The following is a 22341-nucleotide window of genomic DNA, read 5'->3' on the forward strand; positions in this document are numbered from 1 at the left end:
TAAAGCCGCCTAGAGAATTCTCTTCCTGAGAGACAAAGAATTTGCCTTTGACTTAGTCTGTGCTATGGTACGGCTTACTGCTTCCTTTACTTCTTTTTTTTGTGTGACTAAGCAGACCTTGCTGACAAGCCCAAAAAGTCTCACAGAAAAACAGATAAACTGAACCGATGCACAAGTAATTTTAAAAGTAAAACTAAAGCTAAAATAATTAATGATTTTGAGTATGTTAGTGCCCCAAAACCTTGATAATTTTACTGAGTTCATCATAAGGTAAGCACTATTCAGATTTTCCATTTTTTGGAGTTGGGCGGGGGGATGCTAAATCACACTTTATCCAAATAGTAAAGCCATATACTTCTCCCAGAATCTCCTTTCATAGTTACTGCTATTGTATGTTCGGGTCAAATCAACAGAAAAATGTATAAAATGTACATACCAAGCACTTTCCAGTTTCAGGATCACAGGTTTCACTGTGGTTGTTGCACTGACACGGTACACAAGGCGCCATCAGAGTGTGAGGCTCTTTTACACTGCGTTCTGTATGCCTTCCCCTGTAGTATCCCGAAGCACAGTTCTAGTTGAAGGAGAAGTAAAATAAAATTTAAAAAAAAAATTATCACAGCTATCAACAGTTACAAACAATTTTAAAAGCCATTTAAGTAATTGTTTTTACTATCTCACTATTAGACACACAAAAAGGATTCAAGGATTCTGTACCTGACAGGACAATCCAGTATAACCAGCAGGACACCTACATTGCTCTACAAGATGAGCTCTAGCTCTGCCTAGATGCATTTCTTCAAACTTGACTGCAATTTCCATTGAGACATTTGCAATTCTACAAGATACATGCAGAAGAGAGTATGAACATCTAAAGAATCTCTAACAACAAAAACAAGATCCAAAAACATTTTCATGCTTCAAGGTCAGGGTTACCATGCATAATCTTCCATAATCCCTTTTTTCCCATGCAAATATCTCAAAAACTTAAGATTCTTTACTTATTTATGAGATTTCAGAAGTAATTCAAAGTAACATAGATTAATTCCTATTGATCTGCAAAACTTGCCAAACCCACCATGTAAGAGCATGTATTTTTAATCTCAGATATATTAGACAACTACATTTGTTTTGTCTCACATATTTTTGGATAGACCTAAGAAAAAAGACAGCTGGGGGTATGTGAATAAAAAATAACACAAAATGGAGTTGGAATCAGACTTCTTCCCAGAAGTGAAGATGTACAGATATTGGGTTTTCATTTCTTTGTTTCTCTTGCAAGTGTCCAGACTGACAGATATAATGACCATATCCCATCCCCTCCCTCCCATTAGTAACTTAGTTCTGTTCAAAAGGGTTATAAAATGCTACCATTCTGAGGTGGGAATGTCTTACTACCACTGCCCAGTGTGCGTAAAACTACAGGAGATACCTAAATTGGTACAAGAACTCAAGGGACCATATGTTTAAATAGAAAAAAAAAAAACCAACAAAAATTCAATATCCATAAAAATAAGATGGGAAATAAATAATCCACAAAATATATATTTTTTTATATGAGTGGTTTTATATATATATACCACCCATCTTGCAGAACACTGCATCAGCCTGTGCTTCTTTATGTCCTTTTCTATCAAAGTAAGTAGCAGAGACATTTAGTGTTTCGCAGAAAGAATCAAAGAGGAATTCTGCTGCCATTAAGGGTCATAAATCTTTTCTTATCAGATGAAGAGCAAAAGTCATAAATAGGAAATTGGAAATTTCTCTAATTTGAGTTAAATCTTTACTATACAGCTCAGTTGGGACTATGTGTAGGTTAAATTACAGTAAATGGAATACAATAAATAAATGCAATCACAGATTGCTCTACCTGCTTTGCTGTAAACCTTGGCCATAAGCTGCCTTGATAAGGATGTATTCTACATTGCTTAGCACAGACATGAAGTCAGAACGCAAGACGGGCTCATCAGACACAGAGTTAAAATACTTCCAAGAATCCTAAGGAAACATAACACATATTATTAAAACCATGAGTATTTAATCTTCAAGTCATCCTCTGCTCCTCCTTACATGTTCTTTCAGAAACGCAGTCACAGTGGCTATGTCTAAACTCTAAGTCCCAGAAAATCCAAAACTCCATGTTTGCTCCACGTTAGAACAAAACATGGTTTTTTATAATTTCTCCTTACTTCCCTGTGCTCAACCTCCATGACTACTTTCTACAGTGAAGCAGTTCAGGCCTGCATGGCACAGTTTTTTCCGGATAGATGTGGAGAACCCAGACAGCCAAAAGATTAGGACTCCACAGCACTCATTTCATGGGCAGTTAAAAAAAGCTGCTGTAACTGCATCCTATGAACTGCCAAGAGAAACTAGACCTCCCCTCAGCCCCAGTCAGAAGAGACTCCCAGAAATCAAAGGAGGCCATTATTATCTCTTCTGAAATTGCCCTGTGAGCACTGCTGCAAATTACTGCTCCTGCTAGGCTAGGGTTCACATGGTGCTATATGCTGTATCTTGGCTGTAAGTGTAACCCACAGGCTAAAAAATTATGAGACTGGTCAAGAGGGACAATACCTGGCTGCCTGCCATTTATCACCAAAATCTGAGCTGCTTTAGCATAATATTCCCAGCCATTTTTTCCTCCTTAAATAGATGCATTTTAATCCAAGTGCTCTACTTACTCAGTCTATTTGAAATCAGATATGTATTTTCCAAAGTATTTTCTTTAATACATAGAGCTCTTCTGTGCAAGTTGATAGAAGAAAGGTAAGTATTTTTACACCAATGTTTTGCCTTACCTCCTTCATTTCTACTTCCTTGTCAGTTCTTACTCCATTTTCTGGAGAAGGGATGTCTACATATATGACCAACTTGCTGGTGTGACCTCCTTTCATTAGAATCTGTGGCTCAAAATTTGACGTTCCAAAGCCATCCAAAGCATAAAAAGCAACAGTATATCTCAGCTTTCCTCCATAGGCCATGAGCTGTTTGGATTAAAAAATTATTACTCTTATTTATTCTAAGGTTAAAGTTACTAGTTGCAAATATTTTAATATCAGCTGTAGACTGCAAAACTGCCAGTTCTTTGGAGAATAGGCAATAAAACATGAAAATTGACTTAAACTCAGGAGTTTTTCCACCAAGGTTAAATGCATATTTCTAAGAAGCAGTCTTAGTTTCTTCTTCTAAACCCTTTCAATGTGTGGACTCAATTTTCATTTAATTCCTAAGCAATAGAGATTTCATGATCTGTATACTGATTCTAGCATCAAGGTTAAAAACTCTTTCAGGTTTCCACAGTGAAACTGAGTATACTACTGTTTCCACCTCCTAGGATCTCTGAAGAGTAACATGGTAATTAAATATGGGTGTTACCAATTTACAGAGTCAAGAAATATCTCATTAGGTAAGAGTAATGTAAACATATTGTTTGTGCTTGCTATAAATAAGTTCACTCACTGGATATTTATACTATTATGACCTACAAGAACAGATCTAACAAAGAAAAATATTATCAAGATAAAGTGACTATTATATTCATTCATGGCTGGGCTTTGCGAACGAAGATTTGGGAAGGCACTATCCACATTTGCTACAGGCACGCTGGTGGCTTATGAGGCCAATACGTGACAGACATATCCGATTGCAAAAGGCACAGCAGAAAGACTCCTTAGATGGTGTATTCTGCAAGACACGGTTCTTTCTGCGTTGCCTTTTTTCTTTTTTTTTTTTGCCTTTTTTCCCTCGAGAGTGAGACTATTATATAGTGAAGGTATTAAGACAATAAAGAAGTCATCCACAAAGCATTTGAGTTATTTAATGTTCTTACCTGGTCTCCCTGAAACTGCTCTGGTAACCTCCAGTAAAACGTTTCTGTATTTAAGTATTTTCTGACTACAGCAGCATCCAGTAAAATATCAGGAAATTGCGAAAATACTCCTTCCACTGTTCCAGTCAGGTTACTTTGAGCTACTACATGCAGAATGGACTGATCTGGAGTTAAGGTTATCTGCAACACAAAGTGCAAACGAATCATTCAACAAAAATATTCTACCTCATTGTAATATACCGTTTACAGTTTCAGCTGTTTCGAAACAGTCAACAGTCCATCTTGAGTAATGTCCAACACAAACAACTGGACACCAAGTTCACTTTTTTAAGAAGTGAAGAGTGAAACAGAAGTTTTAGAAATAGGACTGTGACCATTTGCCGTTTGCTTTCTTTTCTGTTCTGACATATGCCTCCATAAACCAGTCAACTACATTCAGCCTGATTCATTAAATGCACTCAACTTTTGGCACACCAGTGTGGTACCTAACATGAGGATAACACCAGACTGTGTCTGTATATTTACGTCACTTTACTTACAGGAATTCTCACATGATCTTCTAGTTCCGAACAAAGTGTGGAGATCCCAAAACAGAAGCATGGAGTACACCCCAGTGCGTTGTTAGCAGACAGAGCAAAACTTCCAGGTTTACACTCACTGCATTGTAGACCAAATACACTTTCCTGAAGGAAATTATAAAACAACAACAACCATAACAGTGCACTCATATTACTTCACTAGCTAAATGAAAGATGGTTATTTTGGGAAGAAAAACTAGTTGCTATTTATTGTACCTATTCTGTTTTACTATGCAGCACATTATTTTTTTCAATATTTTCCTATGCTGATTAAAAAACAAACAAATAAACAAAAAAACCCTGACCATGGAACATTCAAGCTAAACTCATATTTGAATTTCTATCAAAAATTGGCAGCTATAAATTTCCATTCAAGACAGAATCTCCCCTCAAACCCTCATCTGGAGCTCTCAAAGCCAAAGAAACTACTCAGTATAAATAGGAATCAGGGGACCTATTCCAAGTGTCTCAATTCCCCAGTCTGAACTTGAAAAAACACCCAAAACTACAGTTAGTATCCACTGGCACCTTTAACCAGATATTGGAGAGACACTTATGAAGGTATACATTTGTAGTCTTGAAGTAAGTTTTCTATCACTCAGTCTTTCAAGAACAGATTTCCACCACTTCAGAAAAATCTATACCATCTGTGTGTTTAACATTTCCTTCTTTTTATACAAGAATGTCAATTCAGGCTTCACTATTAGCAATATACATTGAGTTATTCTTAAGCACTAACTTTGGTTATAGCATAGGAAACAAATTTGAACTTAGTATAAACATATCTAAAAAACCACTGAGATTCTTGATTTTGTATTTATTGGTTTCTTCCAATAATTATAATTTGAATTTTCAGAAAAGCAGGCTATATCATCTGAATCAATATGCTGTTACCAAACCTAATAAAACCAAATGTGTACGAGCAGAAAAACTTGACTGTATTTCATTTTTTTCCTGGCTAAATAATAACACCTGTTTGGCACAGAAAACCTTTTAGTAGTGATTTAGGTGTACTCATAAACATCTTAAAGAACAGATGCAGACTGCCTTTTGAAGTCCTTTCAGCTCTATACCTTCCATGACTTTAACGCAATAAATGTCCAGAAACCCCAAAGTTGTCCCAGAAGGGTCTGAATAGTTCAGTACCTTGCAAGTACAGATGCCAGTTTCTTCTTCACAACCACAAAGTCCTTCAGTGTCATCGCACATCTCCACTTTGGTGCCTCTCAAATCACAGTCACAGGCAACACAGTCTGGGTAGTCCCTGTAGCCTAATGCACACCTGGAACAGTCTCGTCCTCCAAATTCAATTTTGCACTGGCACTGACCTGTCAATACGTTACACTGGAGATCGGCTGAACCAGTGTTGCTACAGTTGCAAGCCTTAGATGAAAAGAAGAAATGTTCATAAATAGCAGATCTCTAAAAATAATTTTTTTACAACCGAAATAGCACAGTAAATTTAGAGTGCCCCTTAAAACCCAGGGTTTATCAACAATTACTATACAATAATAAAAAGAAAGAGCTTGCACGGAGAAATGAGGTTGTTTGGTTTGTATTTTAATAAAGAACTGCATTTCCAGTAAATAGTGGATGGCAAAAAGTTAGAAGCCTCGTTGACTCCCAAATATGGGCTGGGAATCAAAGGAGTTGGACGAATCTGTTCCAGAAAACAAACAAACAAACAAATCCAAAATACTTTATTTATAGTGCTATGTACTGAGTGCAGCAAGTAAATTAAAATAATGTTATACAAATGATGAATGAAAGAAATCTGTAAGTACCATAATTTTATAAATATGATAGAACGGAAAATCATCCTTTTAAGATTTCAAGAAGCATTAATAGGGTCTACACCTTGCTTAAGCTTCATTTACTATTTGATGAGGAAACAAGAATCTCATTGCATCCAAAGGTGGGAAGCTCAGTATGCAGTCAGGTCAACACCAAACGAATAGTGTTTACTGGTAGAGTACATCCCTCATTATGCAATCAGTAATATGTTATTACAAACATGCAAACTGGATGTACTAAATTTGTCATTCTTTTTTGAAGCAGACTGGATTAATCTTCAGTCTTAATTTCATATCTCTGGTTACTTAACAAGACAAATTTTGCTCTGTGGTTATTTCTGACAGTGCAGGCAAAAAGTACATTCCATCTACCATCACCTGACTGTGAGCATTTTCTGTGAGTCTTTTTTTTCATCATCTCTCTTTGAGATGACAAGCCTTTACCTTGTAAAGCCCTCTACACCAAGACCCACAAAATCTATTAGCATGACTATCTACCCTTAAGTATTCTCCACAAGTTTGCTGCTCACCATTGGCACTCTTTGTATTAAGTAGTTTTTTCTCTAGCAGCAAGCTTTATGATCAAATTGGCTCCCAGATGCCAATAAAGGTCTACAGCTCTGAATGTCAAACCCTATGTTAAGAATCATAATAGTAATAATTTACATGTACTTCGATCTTTATCTCTATGTGATAAAGATAAATAAGGACTCTAAGGTACAATGCACTGTGTGGCAGCAATCCTTGAAAAGCATTGTAAGCAAAACAATGACTTCAGCTCTGTTCCACCACTGCACACAGAAATGGATGCTGAATATCAAGAAAACCACAGGAAACAGAGCCAAATGAAGTGCCCACTTAGGCAGCCCATATTGCAAAAACAGACTGCCTGCGTTTCTGATAGTACTTCCCCCATTTCATCCACATAGAAAGTGTGCAAAGAGTCTCTCCAGGGTTTGCCATAAGACATTCCTCCAGATCTTAACCAACCACAGCTGACTATGCAGCATAGGACAGCCTCTGTTGGGACTGTTACCTGAAGATCCCACTATAGTTCATTGCATCAAGAAAGTAAGTAAAATACCTTAGAGTAATTCATGTTAATTACTGTCATGCTGCAACCAAAAGGAATGATAAGCAACTTAGCAAAAGTGATCAATTAAATATTTAATTGCACTTGATCATTGGCAAGTCCTGTGGAATCACCCCATGAAAGGGAAATGCAAAAGGACCAGCACGTAGTATTTGCAGTACACTGAGTGAGAATGACAGTAGCTGGTAGCTAGCAACGCAGTGGTTTAAAGACCAGTTGCCAAGTAAGTTGCAATAAATAACTAAGACAATTAACTCTGAAGACTTACTACTTTATCATTCTTACTCTAAAAAATTAGAGAGAGAAAAAAGATAATTTGGCTGACACTTAAATGCTTAATGCATATAATGACAGACTTTGTCAAGTTGATTGTATTTGTGGTTTCTCCATTGAAATTACCCATTACATTCACATAATTCTGAGGCTTTTTTAAAAAACTCAATATTTATATAACAAAGACTGGCCCAATGCCATATCTGTCAGGAATTTACTGCATGAACCTAACTGCATAAATGGTTGTTGTTTATCGGATCTGCACTGACTTGGCATTTTACCGCTTAATCATTAGTATTAAGCTGAGATAATGGGAGCTACCATTGTTCCATTCATGAACCATTAACCATATTATACTATTTTAATTACATATATTCAGAAAAAAACACCTGCAGTAACTTTCAAGATAAGCTAGATTCCATTGTTCTTACATACATAGTATCATCACTTCTTGATTTGCACAGAAACTATGTTCCCAGTTGCCAACTGTTGCTATTAATCTGTTGCTATTAATTAGTAACACTATTCAAAAAATAGTTAGAATACACACTTCACAATTTTAATGTGAACTATGCACCTATCCAGAATAAGCATTCTGATCACTATTTTCAAAGACAGCTTTCTAAAAAGGTTACTCAATAAACACTGCGCACTCTGTTGTTTTGTTGGTGTTTGGTTTTTGTTCTAATGTTAGAGCATGTTGCACTAACACTTTGAGACAGAGAATGAAGATCATGGTTCTCAAAACAAGAGCCCAATTCTGTAAAGGAAGAATTTCTTTTAACAGCCATGGTTTTTAATGCAGCCTACCATACCTTGCAGCCAAGTTTAGGAGACAGTCCCCAGTGATTTTCTTCACAGAGTTCACATTTCTGTCCCTGAGTGTGAGGGGGACAAATGCACTGGCCCGAATCAGCATTACAGTTGTTCTGAGTATGAGCACAGTCACAGGCTGCAAGAGAAACAGAACCAAATTATATAACTTCATCCTTGCTTTAGCTACAGAGAAAAAACTCCAAGACCACCTATAGTCTTATTTTTCTTAATTATGCAGTACAGTTTGCCCATTCCACTAGGGATCCCTTGCCATCCCTAATCACTGAGAAACAAATTATGACCACAGTGACATTTCATCTTTTTATTGGAATCCCATTATTGCTTCTTGACTTGGCCTATTTTGTGTTTTAAAAAGCAATGCTGCATTTCCATGGGGGAATCAACAGAGCTAAACAAAATTACTGTGGAGAAGAGCAAATCTGTAGGAAAACAATTCTATTACAGAAGATATAAAACTCATCAGGAGAAAATATTAATCTCAGGAATTGCTTATGGAATAATAGGGATGGATAACTTTTTATTATAACTAATAACTGCAAGAAACACTTGTCTATTTAAGAAATGCAGTACTATTCCAGTTAAAAAGCAGAAGTCAGAAAAGTGGTTTTATTGTTTTAAAACATTACAAAATTTCCAATACTGAAATTGTTAAAGCTAACTAAGGGATCTTTGATTCTTAGTAAAGACACAGTGTATGTGCTTCAAAACATAATCCCATCACATAATCTCACTGTATATTTCATTTTACTGTACTATTTGTGATATGAAAACAGTGTTTCTGTCTGGTTGGAAAAACAGTAGGCATTCCTTTAGCTATACTGTGTTGAAAAGGTATCTTACTAGCATGATAAATTAGTTTTTGATGGTATGTTCTCCCTTTGGATGAACATTTTCTTCCTTATCATGACTAAAAGTTGTACACACCCAGGCAATGATGGGAAAATAGAATCAATGACATCTTATCAAAGCATGAAATATATATTTAAGAACTGAATGGAAAAAATAAAGTAAAAATCTTTAAGAGTAGTAGCTCTTCACTTTTACAGTTGCAGAAAAAAAAAAGGTTTTATTCCCTCTGTAGGACTGAAAGGTTTTATAGAAGAGACAAAGGAGCTATTGAGGATGTGATGTTTCTCTCATGCACCCTTTATGAGTTATTTCATAGTCACCACCTTTTACAAGGAACCACACGATAAGCAAAGAAATGTTTTGTTCTCCAGCTTAATCAAAGTATTAGTAGACCCTTCTACAGATTCTTCCATACAGTCATCAAAACAATTGACCTTTGCCAGAGTTCAACATACATTGCAGAAAGAAATTCCATACGAACTCTAAATGGATCATGGATCCGAGCTTACGTGTGCAGCCACCATCCTGGAATGCATAAAAGCCATGAGCACAACGATCACACTTTTCTCCAGCCACTCCTGGTACACAGTGACATTGCCCCTGATGATTGCAGCCCTCAGAGACCGAGCCAAATTGACTGCAGTTGCAGGGAATGCAGCCAAGCCCAGTAAGCAGGCCATAATAACCATTCTGTTGGACAAGAAATAAATTTGACCTATGATTCAAAAATTTTTGAAAACAATACAATATATACTCTTGTTTTCTCTTGTTTACTTTCCATGATGTCTGACCTGTATGAATATTGGTCAACACTGTGTGTCTGCTGTGGAAAGACTCCCTGGCTTTATCTCTTCACTGCTCCCACCTACACGCAAGTATACCATATAAACTCGGGTGAAAAGCTGAACACTGAAATGCTCTTGTGGTCCTCCACTCTCACGAATAAGACACTATGTTTTGAAGTCTGATGTTATTTTAATTTAAAGACTTGCATGAGATGAGGGTGGGCTGTGCTGATCATGCACAGCTATCTGTGACTATGAATGAAAGCCTAGAACAGAGCTGGTCAGTGACTTATGATACATGTGGATTAAAAGTCATTCAGCTGGGCTGGCACAAGGGCAGTAACTGGGCAGAGATTTCCTGCTCTAGTCTTTGATGCAGTTTTACACTTAGTATGGCCCAGAAACTGCTTTGTAAATACTGTAAATATTGTAAATATTCACTGGTTTGTATCACCAGTGAATATCTACTTGTTCTTATAACAGTCTTGCCTTTTAGCTGAAACCCTTTTGGCATTCAGCCACGATGTATTTATTATCACCAACTACGTTTCTTCAGATGTTCCCATTAAGACTTCATTTTACAGAAGCACAGCCCTAAGATCTCTTCAAGTTTGTTATCATTTTTCAGTTTGTTTTTTGGTAAGCCAACATGACTGCACCCTGAACAGCCATACGCAGAAGGGTGCTCAGTCAACTACATAGCTTCACATCCGCAAAGAGCCCATGCAGAGCAATTTGCAATTGCAAAGGCCTGTTGAGACAAACTTTGGTCTCTCCTCCAGCAACAGATCCCCTCTCCCCTGAATATGCTTGTTGCTGTATCTCCGTATCTGCTTGAATCAACATCTATAAATAAAGGAAGACAAGAATATGCACATCTTAGCAACAGGTAAATATTTGCTTACCAAGCATTTATCACATCTTTCTCCAATCACATTTGATTTGCAGGAACAGACACCTGTCTCATGTTGACAAGTACTTGAAAGAGAACCATTCACATGGCATGCACAGGCTTCAGATAAAAAGAAACAAAATGAAAAATTATTCATACGCATTCATTATTATACAGAATTCCAAATTTGGTATACATTGTGCTTCACCTGTTTATATCTCACAGATACTAATATACTAGAGTAATGCCTGCGCATTTGGGTGAAAAGAAAAAAAAGAACACCTCTGAATGGCTACATTTGAGAAGTTTGTTTCTTCCAGCCCTATATGTGACATTCAGAAGTAGGAAATGTGTACAGCACATCACTAGAGGGACAGTGAGCTTATAAGTTTCAGAGATATCAAGTGTCAGACCCCAGGATAACACATTCCCCCTCCTCAGCTTAATTCAACACCACAGTTTTCAACTTGCACTTGCCAACTCACAACTTGAATATTAAGTCTTTCAGTAAAGGTGCATATTTGCCCATGCATTTTGCTACATGTACACATTTTTGTGTTCTTTAAATTTTAAGAGTAATCATAACGGCTTACCACGACAGTTTTTGTCAATCACTGCATCCCCATAATACCCATCAGCACACTTTTCACAGTGGTGACCTGCTGTATTTCCCAGACATTTCAAGCACTGTCCTGTGAAGGTATCACAGTGGCCATCTTCTTGAGGGTTTACATTCCCATTGCATTCACAGGGAGCACATGATTGTCCAGGCATGAGTGGATTTCCATAGTAACCATTAGCACACCTGCATGTGAGTTTAAAAACTTTAGCTGGAATGTGGTCATATTATACATTCTTCCCACTAAAGGGACTATTTCCTATTAAATTTTAATACATGGTGTCTCTGTATTACAAGGAAAGACAAAATGGAAAGGAAAATTTTACTAGGAATGTTCTGTACATGTGGTATGAACAATTCAAGGCAAGATGCACACTTAGTGATGGCAATTACACAGATATTTTACCCAAAGCTAGTGTACATACCTTTCACATTGAGAACCAGTATAGCCTGGAAGACAGTTGTCACAGACAATTCCACCTTCTTCACTCAGCTGGCAAGTAGGACTGAAGCTATCAACAACATTTATGGCAGTCAGTATCAATACACAGAATCACAAGATTTCTACAAACATTCAATATCCACCCTTCAAGTCCATGCAACTATCTACATAATCATGTAATTGCGATGTTTTCTAGTTTAACATCAATGTTTTAAACATTACAATATGTCAAAATAAGGTATAATTTTCAAAAACTCTTTTTGAAGTTTTTTTTTTCTTTTAATGGAAGGTTTTAAAAGTTCCTAAAAACTTGGCTCTCATTCTGGCAAATCTGTACAATTTCTGTACTGAGTTCCTCTTTTTCACATGCAACACTTCTGCCCTTCTGCTGTTTTCTGAAACAACATGAAAGATAACCGCGATTTTGCTGCCAAGTTCAAGGACAGGTTGAATTATTACTTTCAACCACCATGCACAAATTGCACCAGTTCACTCAGCCTCTCTTAGCCTGGTCTATGCATGTGGACCTGGAAAAAAAAATGTTTCTATGAGATATAATCAAATCATGGAGTTAAAAAGCCCTCTTCTCTCCTCTTCAGATTTCAAGACATTTTACTTTATCTCGCTTTCTGGTTTTGCTGAAGATGCAAAGGATAGTCTCACATAAGCAGCTTACTTGTTTGCAGCAGAACTGAGAGGACATGCACAGGGCTGGCAGTCCTCAGATGTTCCTTGGGATGGACTTCCATAGAAGCCAGGCAAGCACTTATCACAGAAAGGTCCTGTTGTGTTGTGTTGGCAAGCCTGTGAGACATGGAAAAAAAAATCTTCCTGTATTTTCTCTTTATGGTTTTTCAGCCCCTGAGGGAGTCTGCACGCAGTCTGCACGCAGTATAACATTCAAGGAAGTCGTTCTTTAAGCCATGAAGAACAGTGTAGAACTTTGAAAACAAGTGTTTGATTTCTTTTTCTGAGTAGTAACAGCAAATCCAAATTGTTTTTTCCTAAATTTTAGAATATACTTAACACTATGAAACCAGCCACATTACTTATACACATACTTAAATATGTTTTACATATCAAACACATTTGCAGTAATAAACTAAACAATGAAAAGTTAGAAAAATAAACACTTGGTACCCACAGTTTGAAATGTATGTACACTGTAAACTTGTTTCCCACAGTCAAAATGCTCTCTTAACTTCTAAATAGATGCTTAAAACACAAAACACTTTGAAGGGTGACTTACAAAGCAAACACCATGAATATCACACTCAGTTGCATGCCCATTGCACTTGCAGGGTTGACAAATGCCTCCAAAGAGTATTCCATCCACGCGGTAGAACCCAGGGAGACAGGACTGAAAAGAAATTAGGGGGAAAAAGCAGTAGCTTTATCTGTGTTGAAAGTACACATCAAAACATTTTCAAAGAGTGCACTTCTGACCACCCACCACCTAACTCATTCACGCTGTGGTAACTGAATGCTCTTTCAACTCTATTGATGTCACTGTAGCTCTTTTCTGGAGGTTGTTTTTTACTTGCACTGAATAAAGGGGATAAGAATTAACTTCATAAAACTTTAATTCAGCTCTTTATCCCCTGGAGGCACAAAAGTTTTGTGCGGTTTAATATGTGAAGTTCTTTATTATGGGACAATATAAAAAACAGATGTTTTACCTCGTCTGCAGAATCATTAACAGTGCTATGGCACAAGGCTTAGTAACAAAATTATTTGCCAAAATAATTCCTGCTATTCTGCAGATGGGGCTGTGCCTCTCTAATCTTCTATTCACTGATATACAAGACACCACCTTCCACAACACATTTGACCCTTGTGGGTTCTTCCAGAAGCTAGCTTTCCTCCCTGCTAAGGTTCTTTATTGCCCCCATAAACGTAATGACACATAACAGAAATAAACTGTACATGATTCAGATCCATAAAATGTTCTATTAATGAGTAAGGTAAGCTCAAAACAGCTTCACAGAGCTTTCACAGCTGATCTCTCTGCAACACTGATATTCTGAAGTGCAACATCATCTTTTGGTGCCATCAAAAAGAATTAAGAAATAAGTTTATAATCCCATTTAGCGCATCTGAAAGAAAATATCTACAGCGTTGTGTAAAGTATAGTAAGCAGCAATTCACCACAGAACATATACTTTTATGGCAGTATAATTAAAGGCAGCCTGCCTTTAAAACTTTGATCCCTTTTGATAGGAGATAATTTTGCATACACAAAACACTGTAAGAGGTTACCTCACATGATATTCCTGTGTAACCTTGAGGACACTCACAGAATTCCACATCTGGTGCTGAAGAAAGATCTATAACATTTGCACTTGCGGTATCCAGAGTCACAGAGTCCAGCCTAGGATCAAGTATGAAAACATCATTTGTTCCTCAGATTTGATTCTGAACAGGAGTTTGCTTCTAAGTAGGTAACACTACCGAGTGCTGATCCCTGGCAGGGACAGCTGAGGAACAGGCACAAATCTCTGCTGTAAAAAGTCTATGATCATGGTCTTATCACAGCATTTCCAATTCTGGCAGTAGATGTGCCTTCCTCCTGTTATCATTATTGTTACTAGAAATTGTCTCTTCTCCTGTGGAGTGATTTAAACAAAACACTTCCCCTCTGTTGTGGTATTAGAGGTACTTCAGTGGGCCAGACTTCTATAGCTGTCCTGAAGTAAGACAGTTTTACTGGCACCATGTTTAAAATGGACACATATCACACGTGGGTAAGTAGGGAGAAACAGCACCAGCTCATTGATACTGAACACAACAGAACAAAAAATCTCTTACTACAAACAGTGGCAATTTGCAGCAGAGACAATCTTTTCAGCCACGTGCAAAATTTTGTTAAGAAATCTTTACAAACATTCCATAAAGATGAACACACTGTACCTAAGTGGACATAAATATCACCCAGAATGGTGTTGGTGCACAAAAAGGCACAAAGCAAATTTGCTATCAAGTCCTATTTTATTGGCATGAAATGCTACCAAATTAGGGAATGAGGAAGAAAGGTTGTTTGTGAGTCTAAGGAAATTAAGAAAAAAAAGGATGAGCTTATTCCCTGGAGAGTGATACAACTTTATTCCTGTATCTTGGAGAACAGGTAAAACAGAGATCTCTGTGGTCTGACGCAGATACTGCCAATGTTGGTTTGAGACCACGGAATGATCATCTAGTCCATTCCAGCACAATTTTCCAATTAACCACTCTCTTAGAGATGAGTGTAAATAACATCTACAAAAAAAATCAAAAGAAATTACAACCAATGTCTTTACTGACAGGTTTCCAATAGTCAGGATTAACTTGCCACATACCAAAACAAGCATACTGTTGAGAGCTTTAGAGGTATTTCCCTCTAAACAAAGCAGCCATTGTAATAAGGCTTTTATGTAGTATTCCTTTAAAGCACAAAACAAAGTTTCTGCTATGAGATATCTTTGAAACCAAATGCCCCTTTCCACACACTCCATATAACTTTATTTTGAGGACAAGACTGGTCTTGAGAAAATTCAATAAATAACACTTTTTCTAGAAAATATTAACATAAAACCTCAGGAATATTCTACGAATAGTGATTCATACGCAGAAAAATCATAGAATTATATAGATTAACTTAAATATTTTGTCTCACTCACCTGTACACAGCTTTCTTGGCAATGTTGTAGTTGGCCCTGATCAGAAGATGGGTCACATTTACCAGAACAGTCATCAACATTTCCCGGTCTATAGCTTTTTTTGTATTGAACTCTATGAAATTCTCCGATACGAATCTCACTGCATTAGAGTACTCCTCGTATGGCTGTAATGACAAGCCCGCTGCTCTTGTACTCAGAATCTGCCCATTACCCTGAAATTGAAAGACAGAGAAAACATTTTCCACATTTGTATGTAAATTTTATTAAACAATTACATTTAGTGTCAAATATACACCCATGTAATACAGAAGAGTCAATTGAACTAGATTTCTTGCATTAGGTAAGTAAAAGGTCTAAATTTTCCATGGCTTCAAGGAAGACCACAATCCCATTTTTTTTTGGTTCAGAAACTTTAGAAATACTTTTCTTTTGGAAAAGAATAGATTAAATTTAAAAAATCGAACACCTCTACAAAACAGAATCTCCTCTCTCCTTTGTTTTATTCCTATGTATATATTAAAAAATAATGCTTCTGGAGGTACCTGGATTCAATATAGAGTCTTATTTTTTAACTACAACATAAATCTAGAAAAATAAGCAACCAGCAAGAACACTCATCTGTTCCATAAATGCAAGTTCTTCAAGTTTATTGTAGTTTTGTAAACAGCTTTGTGGAAATGGTAATAAACACCTCACCCATTTACACACAGATTGAATTTTAGGTATTTATCATTTAAAACTAATATTGTATACCTACAATTTCAGACAAATGGGTCAGAAAATCAGAGAAATAAGTAGTAATAAAATCTTAATAGTGATTTTTAAGGGACTTAAAATTGACAAAACTACTATAGAAGTATTACTTTATTTTTTTTAACTCCTTCATAGATTCCTAATAATGTCTGAATAGTAACAAGCTGAAAAAAAAATTCACCTGAATGATGACATCCACACTAGATACTATATCACTGTCCACACTCTCCATTGGAATGTCGTAAGATACCGTATACTTCAAGTCTCCACCAAAAGCTGTGAGCTGAAAGAATAAAAAGCAAAGTCTCAACAACACGATAACCTCCAATCAACACAAAGAAATTACATGGGTCAGTACAATGTCCAAATTATAGGAGTATATGGCTTACAAATACCAGTTTCCAGGAAAAAATTAACATGTCATGAGTATCAGCACAGGGACAAGCACTGGCTTGTTGCCGTACAGGTGGTGGAAGCTAGCTCAAGGCACTACAGGTGATTCAAGTAAGTGCCCTCATTCAGTGAAACACTTACAGGGCTTTCAACAAATAGCAGAGGTATATACAATCATCCTAGCCAAGGGGCACAGCACGCTGGAGTTATTCACATTCCATGCTCCACCTTTCAGAGTCCTTAGCCCCACAACTGCTGCTGACTACTTCAAAGTAAGTTAACCAACAGTTAGACCTATATCAAATGAATAAGAGACTACAATTTGAGTGAGGGTTGCCCTGCGCAAAAGCTACTCCTTAAGGTTACACTTCTTAGACTTGTTTTCATTTACTATGTGACTATATTAATAAAACAGGGCTGTGTGGGCAGAGACTGGATTGAAAAAAATTAAGGTTGCAAGGTTCCTCTCTACTCACCACTGGTGAGGCCACAGCTGGAGTTCTGACTCCAGTTCTGGGCTTTCCAGTACAAGAGAGAGGCAGACACGCTGGAAAGAGTCCAGCAAAGAGCCATTTAAATGATTAAGAAACTGGAGCACCTTTCATAAGAGGAAAGACTGATAGTAGCAGGACTGTCCAGACTATAAAAGGCTCAGGGAGATCTCATTGATATATACAAACACCTAAAGGGAGGGTACAAATAGGATGGAGCCAGACTCTTTCTAATTGTGTCCAGCGCCAGGACAAGAGGCCACAAATGACCACAACCTGAAACACAGGCAGTTCCCTCTGAACATCACTTTTATTGTGAGGGTGACCAAGCAGTGGTACAGGTTGCCCAGGGAGGTTGTGGAGTCTCCATTCCTGAAGATACTCAGAACCAGCTCTCTGGACATGGTGCTGGGTAACCTGCTCTAGGTGACCATGTTTGAGCAGGGAGATTGGGCAAGATGACTTCCAGAGGTCCCTTCCAACCTCAACTATTCTGTGATTCTGCTGCAACAAATAGGAGACCTAGAGCTTTAGCTAGCAACCAGGGTAAAAATTAAAGACTAGTTGGCTGAAAACTAATACATGTAAAACAGAAGATGGACAAGAGACAGATAAGGGAATTTAATGGTCCTGTCTACTGTATTGGACAAGGCATGAATGATGTAAGCTTCAGGATAGGAACTAAGAATATGGGGAATGTGAGCATATAAGTCAGTAACAGTCAAGAGAAAAAGAGACATATTTTGTCAAGGAAAGGCAGAGTAGAAAGTGGGGAGATGGATGAGCTCAAAGAGTAAAATGAGGGTACCAGAAATGTCTGGACAGGAACAGTATGACTTGAAGAGCAGAGATAAGATTGTGAAGTTTCGTAATACCAGGGTTTATGTGTAATTTTGAGTTACAAAAACTATATATTTAGACCAATAGGTTATGGTTAAGACAGAGAAACTATAAAGGAGTTTTGAATCCCTGGGTGAGTACTTACTTTATTTCCCAGATATGTCTCAGGTGCTGACCAGTAATAAGTATGTTTCAGCACTTTCACAGCCTCAGTGTTGTTAACACTGATTTGACGGGGTCCATCAAATTGGCTTCTCTGAGGTTGTACACTCCTTGCATTATACAGATCAGTAACAAGCCATCCAGTCATGTCTGATATCTGCAAGAAAGAATAGTAATATCAATGGAATTCAGGCTTTGGGTCACTGAGAAAGCATTCACGCTCTCCAAGATATTCATTCAAACTGATGGATATAGAGCACTTTCATTAGTCATGTCTGACACCCAATATATGCAAATATGCTACCTCAGAATAAGATAGTCTCCACCTCTCTAGTAGACAGGAACAAAAATATAGTGAGTGTGATTTTTCATCCTTCCAACAAAATTAACATTATACCGATGCAATTCCCCGAGACAGAAATACAGAACTTCCAAGACTATGAGGCTGATCATCCCCATTTATAGATAGCTCTAAGCTGCAGAAAAGTGAAATCCACAGTCCCAAAAGTAGGAGCAAGATGAGAGAACTTTGTTCTTCTCACTGAGAGTTTTACAGAATCATCTTAGAATTCCAGTCAGTTTGATGTATTTTCCTCCCTTTTTATTGGCACACAAATCAGGAGACTAAAGTGTGACTAGTTCTGCAAAGATACATAAGGAATTTGGTTGGAAAATAAGTGTCCCCAAAGCCCCCTAACTCAAAAACTGTCTATTCAGAAGTCAGTGATATTTAAATCACTGTGTGCTAAGAAAGAGTATTGGGAATATTGCCAGGTCACTCTGGCCTTGTCCAATAGGTATGAGAGCAAGGAAACAGGTTTGGGTTCATCGCTTCAGAATGAAAAAACCAGTCAGAAAAAAACACATTTTTTCCAGTGCATTACTGCAGCCTCCACTACTCAGTGTTTCTGATATTACTGCAAGCCAGTGGGGCAAAAACACGCACTGTGATGACACGCTGACTACCTCAGAGCTGCCTAATGATACTGAAAATCCATTCCTCTGTAAGGAGATGCATACCAGAATTTGCAGTTAACTTGGGCACATGACAAAGAGAAATATAGTACATTTCACAGCTGCCTGAGGAAAGAATATTAGGTCATGGACAGAACATATAAATACCTGACTGATAGGCCATGTAAGACTGTCACAGACATCAGAAACACCAAAGCAGAAACACTCTGTGCAGCCCTGAGGATTTCTTTCTTGCAAGTTGTAGAATCCTGGTTTACAGAGATCACAGTTTTCGCCTTCTACATTTTCCTGTCAAAGGCATATAACATTTGGTTCACATCAGCATTATTATGGTAACAAATACAGTGGATTAGATAGGATTTAGGCACAACAGCATTCAGAAGGTTATAAAAGAAAACATATTTCAGCACAGCAGGATTACTGAATAAGACTCACAGCTTAAAACTGAAACTGATTAGAAAAATTCATCAGAATTTGCCAGTTCATCAAAATCTAAACAAGTCCCAGCAGGGGTTCTATTGCAGTAAAATTTCAGCACACAGGCAATGTTTGAAAAGCTTCTGCCATCTTGCCAGTCTACTTCTCTTGTAGTTTGACTTTGTAGTTTGCTCTGGAGATAAATTCTCACTTTTACTGAATCCAGACGCGTTACCTTTCAGACAGCTCACCAGATAAAATCCAGAAAGTTCACTTTTAAGGCCAGGCACAGGCAGCGTCAAGACAATGGTTCTTCAACCTTCTATTAATACTTACACTGTGCTCCCCCCTACTGCTGCCATCTCTTCTGGAAAAACATCATATATACTTATAATGGCTGGCAGCTCTTCCTCCCAGTATGCTCTGGCTAAGGTCCAGAAACTCCTACTCCAAAAACAGAGGTGCTACACTCCTTTAGCTACTTTTGCTGGCCTGCTGCCTCTTTACCATCCAAATTGAGTAGTTCAGAGCGTACTGCTACATATCTCTTTCAATGCAGACCTTAATGGGGGGGAAAAAAAAGCCAAAACAATACACCCAGTATTTTTTTTAATGTAAAACTTGTACAGCCAATATGTGGTTTTTTCATCAAAAAGTTTATAGACAATTGCTGCTGACAGACAGACCAGTAGAGATACTTGATAAATGCCCACAAAGCTGTGTAAATAGTAGATCTCCATGGACATATCTACACAGTAACATACAGAACATTTCCTACTGCCAGGGACAAGATTCTAATAATGTCCTAGCCTTGCATCAGGACAAAATCTGGACACATACCACTCTCCTATCTCAACCTTCGGTTTCCACTATGGGAAAATTCCACTACAAAGGCAAACAGAACTTCACAGAGCACCCCACACAGTTCCCAGATACATATGGGTTAGGACACCAAGGCTGCAGAGTGTACAAGGGAAGCACAACTTCCTTTCTGTTTTGAGGAGACCTAGATGAGCTCTGCATTGCCATGTGAAATGTAGACCAAATTCTGCTTTCAGAAGCAGTTACCAGGGCACCCTCACTTCAGTCAAAAGAATCACTCCAGATTCCAGACTTACATCAGATTTGGTCCCATAGAGCAACTTTCAGGCTTACTAGAGAGAAATCTGAGACTTCCAACTGTCTCTTCATCTGCAGTGTTTGGTGTGTCAAGTTTATGTAAGACCTCCCTAAACAGGCAGGTTATGTGCTTTTGTAAGCAAAGTGTAAGTGGGTTTTGCAAAGCATATTAAAAATTTGTGAGCCCCAGCTCTGACTCAAAGGCTGAGGATGACTGCTTGTATTTGTTAATATCCAAACTTGGAAAAAATCTCAGGTAAAGTGTCTCCTGAGATAATGAGATTTTAAAATCTTGGATTTTTACAAAAACAGTATTTATATGGTCTTTTCAGCTTATTTATTTCTCAATCTTAGGATGCATTTGTATCACACACTTCACTGTCTCTGCAACATTATTACACCGAAATTATTTATTTCTTAATGAAAAATAAAAATCTTACCCCCCATGACTAGGCCTCGAGAGTTGTGTTTCGTGAAAGATCAAATATCATGCAAGGCAGTGTATAAAACTATTCTTGTTTTATGCTTACTCTACTGTGTTCACAGAGCCTGTCAAGTCTTACAAATCCTGTTTCCTTCCTTCACCTGATATTTGGAGCACACAACTTTTCTCTTTTCATCTCTTTAGGGTGGCCTGATGGCTGGTGACACTCTTAGTGATCGGACCTAAAACTTCTGTATGCCAGGCTCATGCCCATTACGGCACTGAAAGGGGGTAGTTTCTTGTCCAGTTTGTAACAAAATTTTCACCAGTTAGTTGCATTGGCTGATATAGCATTACTCTAGCTCAAAATCAGTCAAAAAGGCTGTATCCCTTTTTTCATATTTAAATTGGCTACTGGAGCCATTTCTTTTTCCCAGACTCTGGTTATTTATATGTTTGGTATTTTGGATCAGATAAATTATGCAAAAGGACTAAGAATTTTCAGAAAAATTGTCAAACAAACCACATTTTTTCAGCTCCTGTTCACTGTCATACTTGGCAACAAATACATAAACTACTAGCTAACATTTGGTTCAGAAAATTAAGTAACTTCTTTAAATATTAACATACAGCTTTGTAAGTAAATTCAGTGGTATCTACAGCTGCAAGACATTTTAAGGGGTTTGGATATTTACCAAAATATAAAAGGCTGCAAAATTCTCTTTTTAAACATTTTTTTATGGTTTATATTTTGCAATTGAATAATTAAAAATCTAATGCAATTGTTCCAATAGTTCTTTCCAAATGCCTGCTGTTTCCTCACACAAAGATGTCTTAAACACATCCAGTTTTTTACAAGAAATCAATCACTTCAAAGAGAAATATCAGCTCACCCCTAAAACTAAATACTACTAGGCATACACTCATTCTCTCTGTGACTCCTTCACATTCTCATGTACAGTTTTGTTTTATTTCATTTTAATGTCACCCTGGCCCATTATTATAGCAAATTTTGTATCAGTAACATACAGAACTACTCCACATAAATTACCATATTTTTCAGTACAGAGAATAGTTAGCAATTTTAAGTTCTAGGTTGTCAGGTGTACAGTTACACC

At 37.4% G+C, this 22341-nt stretch overlaps 1 protein-coding gene across 2 annotated transcripts in view; it reads right to left on the bottom strand.

Annotated features, from left to right (window-relative positions):
* The window catches only part of LAMA1 (laminin subunit alpha 1), a 100779-nt gene that overhangs the window by 36851 nt on the left and 41587 nt on the right, over positions 1–22341 (bottom strand). Inside the window, exons 11-29 of one of the 2 annotated variants that reach the window (XM_027650954.1) lie at positions 19411–19551; positions 18272–18445; positions 16584–16685; positions 15650–15861; positions 14253–14364; positions 13243–13353; positions 12670–12797; positions 11977–12063; positions 11526–11737; positions 10946–11052; positions 9765–9945; positions 8385–8521; positions 5557–5793; positions 4372–4515; positions 3833–4012; positions 2802–2987; positions 1871–1998; positions 718–838; positions 437–574 (exon numbers count right to left, since the gene is read on the bottom strand). In XM_027650954.1, the coding sequence (XP_027506755.1) occupies positions 437–574; positions 718–838; positions 1871–1998; positions 2802–2987; positions 3833–4012; positions 4372–4515; positions 5557–5793; positions 8385–8521; positions 9765–9945; positions 10946–11052; positions 11526–11737; positions 11977–12063; positions 12670–12797; positions 13243–13353; positions 14253–14364; positions 15650–15861; positions 16584–16685; positions 18272–18445; positions 19411–19551 (2838 nt within the window). Of the gene's footprint in view, positions 1–436; positions 575–717; positions 839–1870; positions 1999–2801; positions 2988–3832; positions 4013–4371; positions 4516–5556; positions 5794–8384; positions 8522–9764; positions 9946–10945; positions 11053–11525; positions 11738–11976; positions 12064–12669; positions 12798–13242; positions 13354–14252; positions 14365–15649; positions 15862–16583; positions 16686–16936; positions 17025–18271; positions 18446–19410; positions 19552–22341 lie in introns of those variants that run through there. The other variant, XM_027650955.1, reaches the window with a different exon arrangement.

Source organism: Corapipo altera, unplaced genomic scaffold (genome assembly GCF_003945725.1).
Source record: "Corapipo altera isolate COAL_440 unplaced genomic scaffold, ASM394572v1 24, whole genome shotgun sequence".
Lineage (NCBI taxonomy): Eukaryota > Metazoa > Chordata > Aves > Passeriformes > Pipridae > Corapipo > Corapipo altera.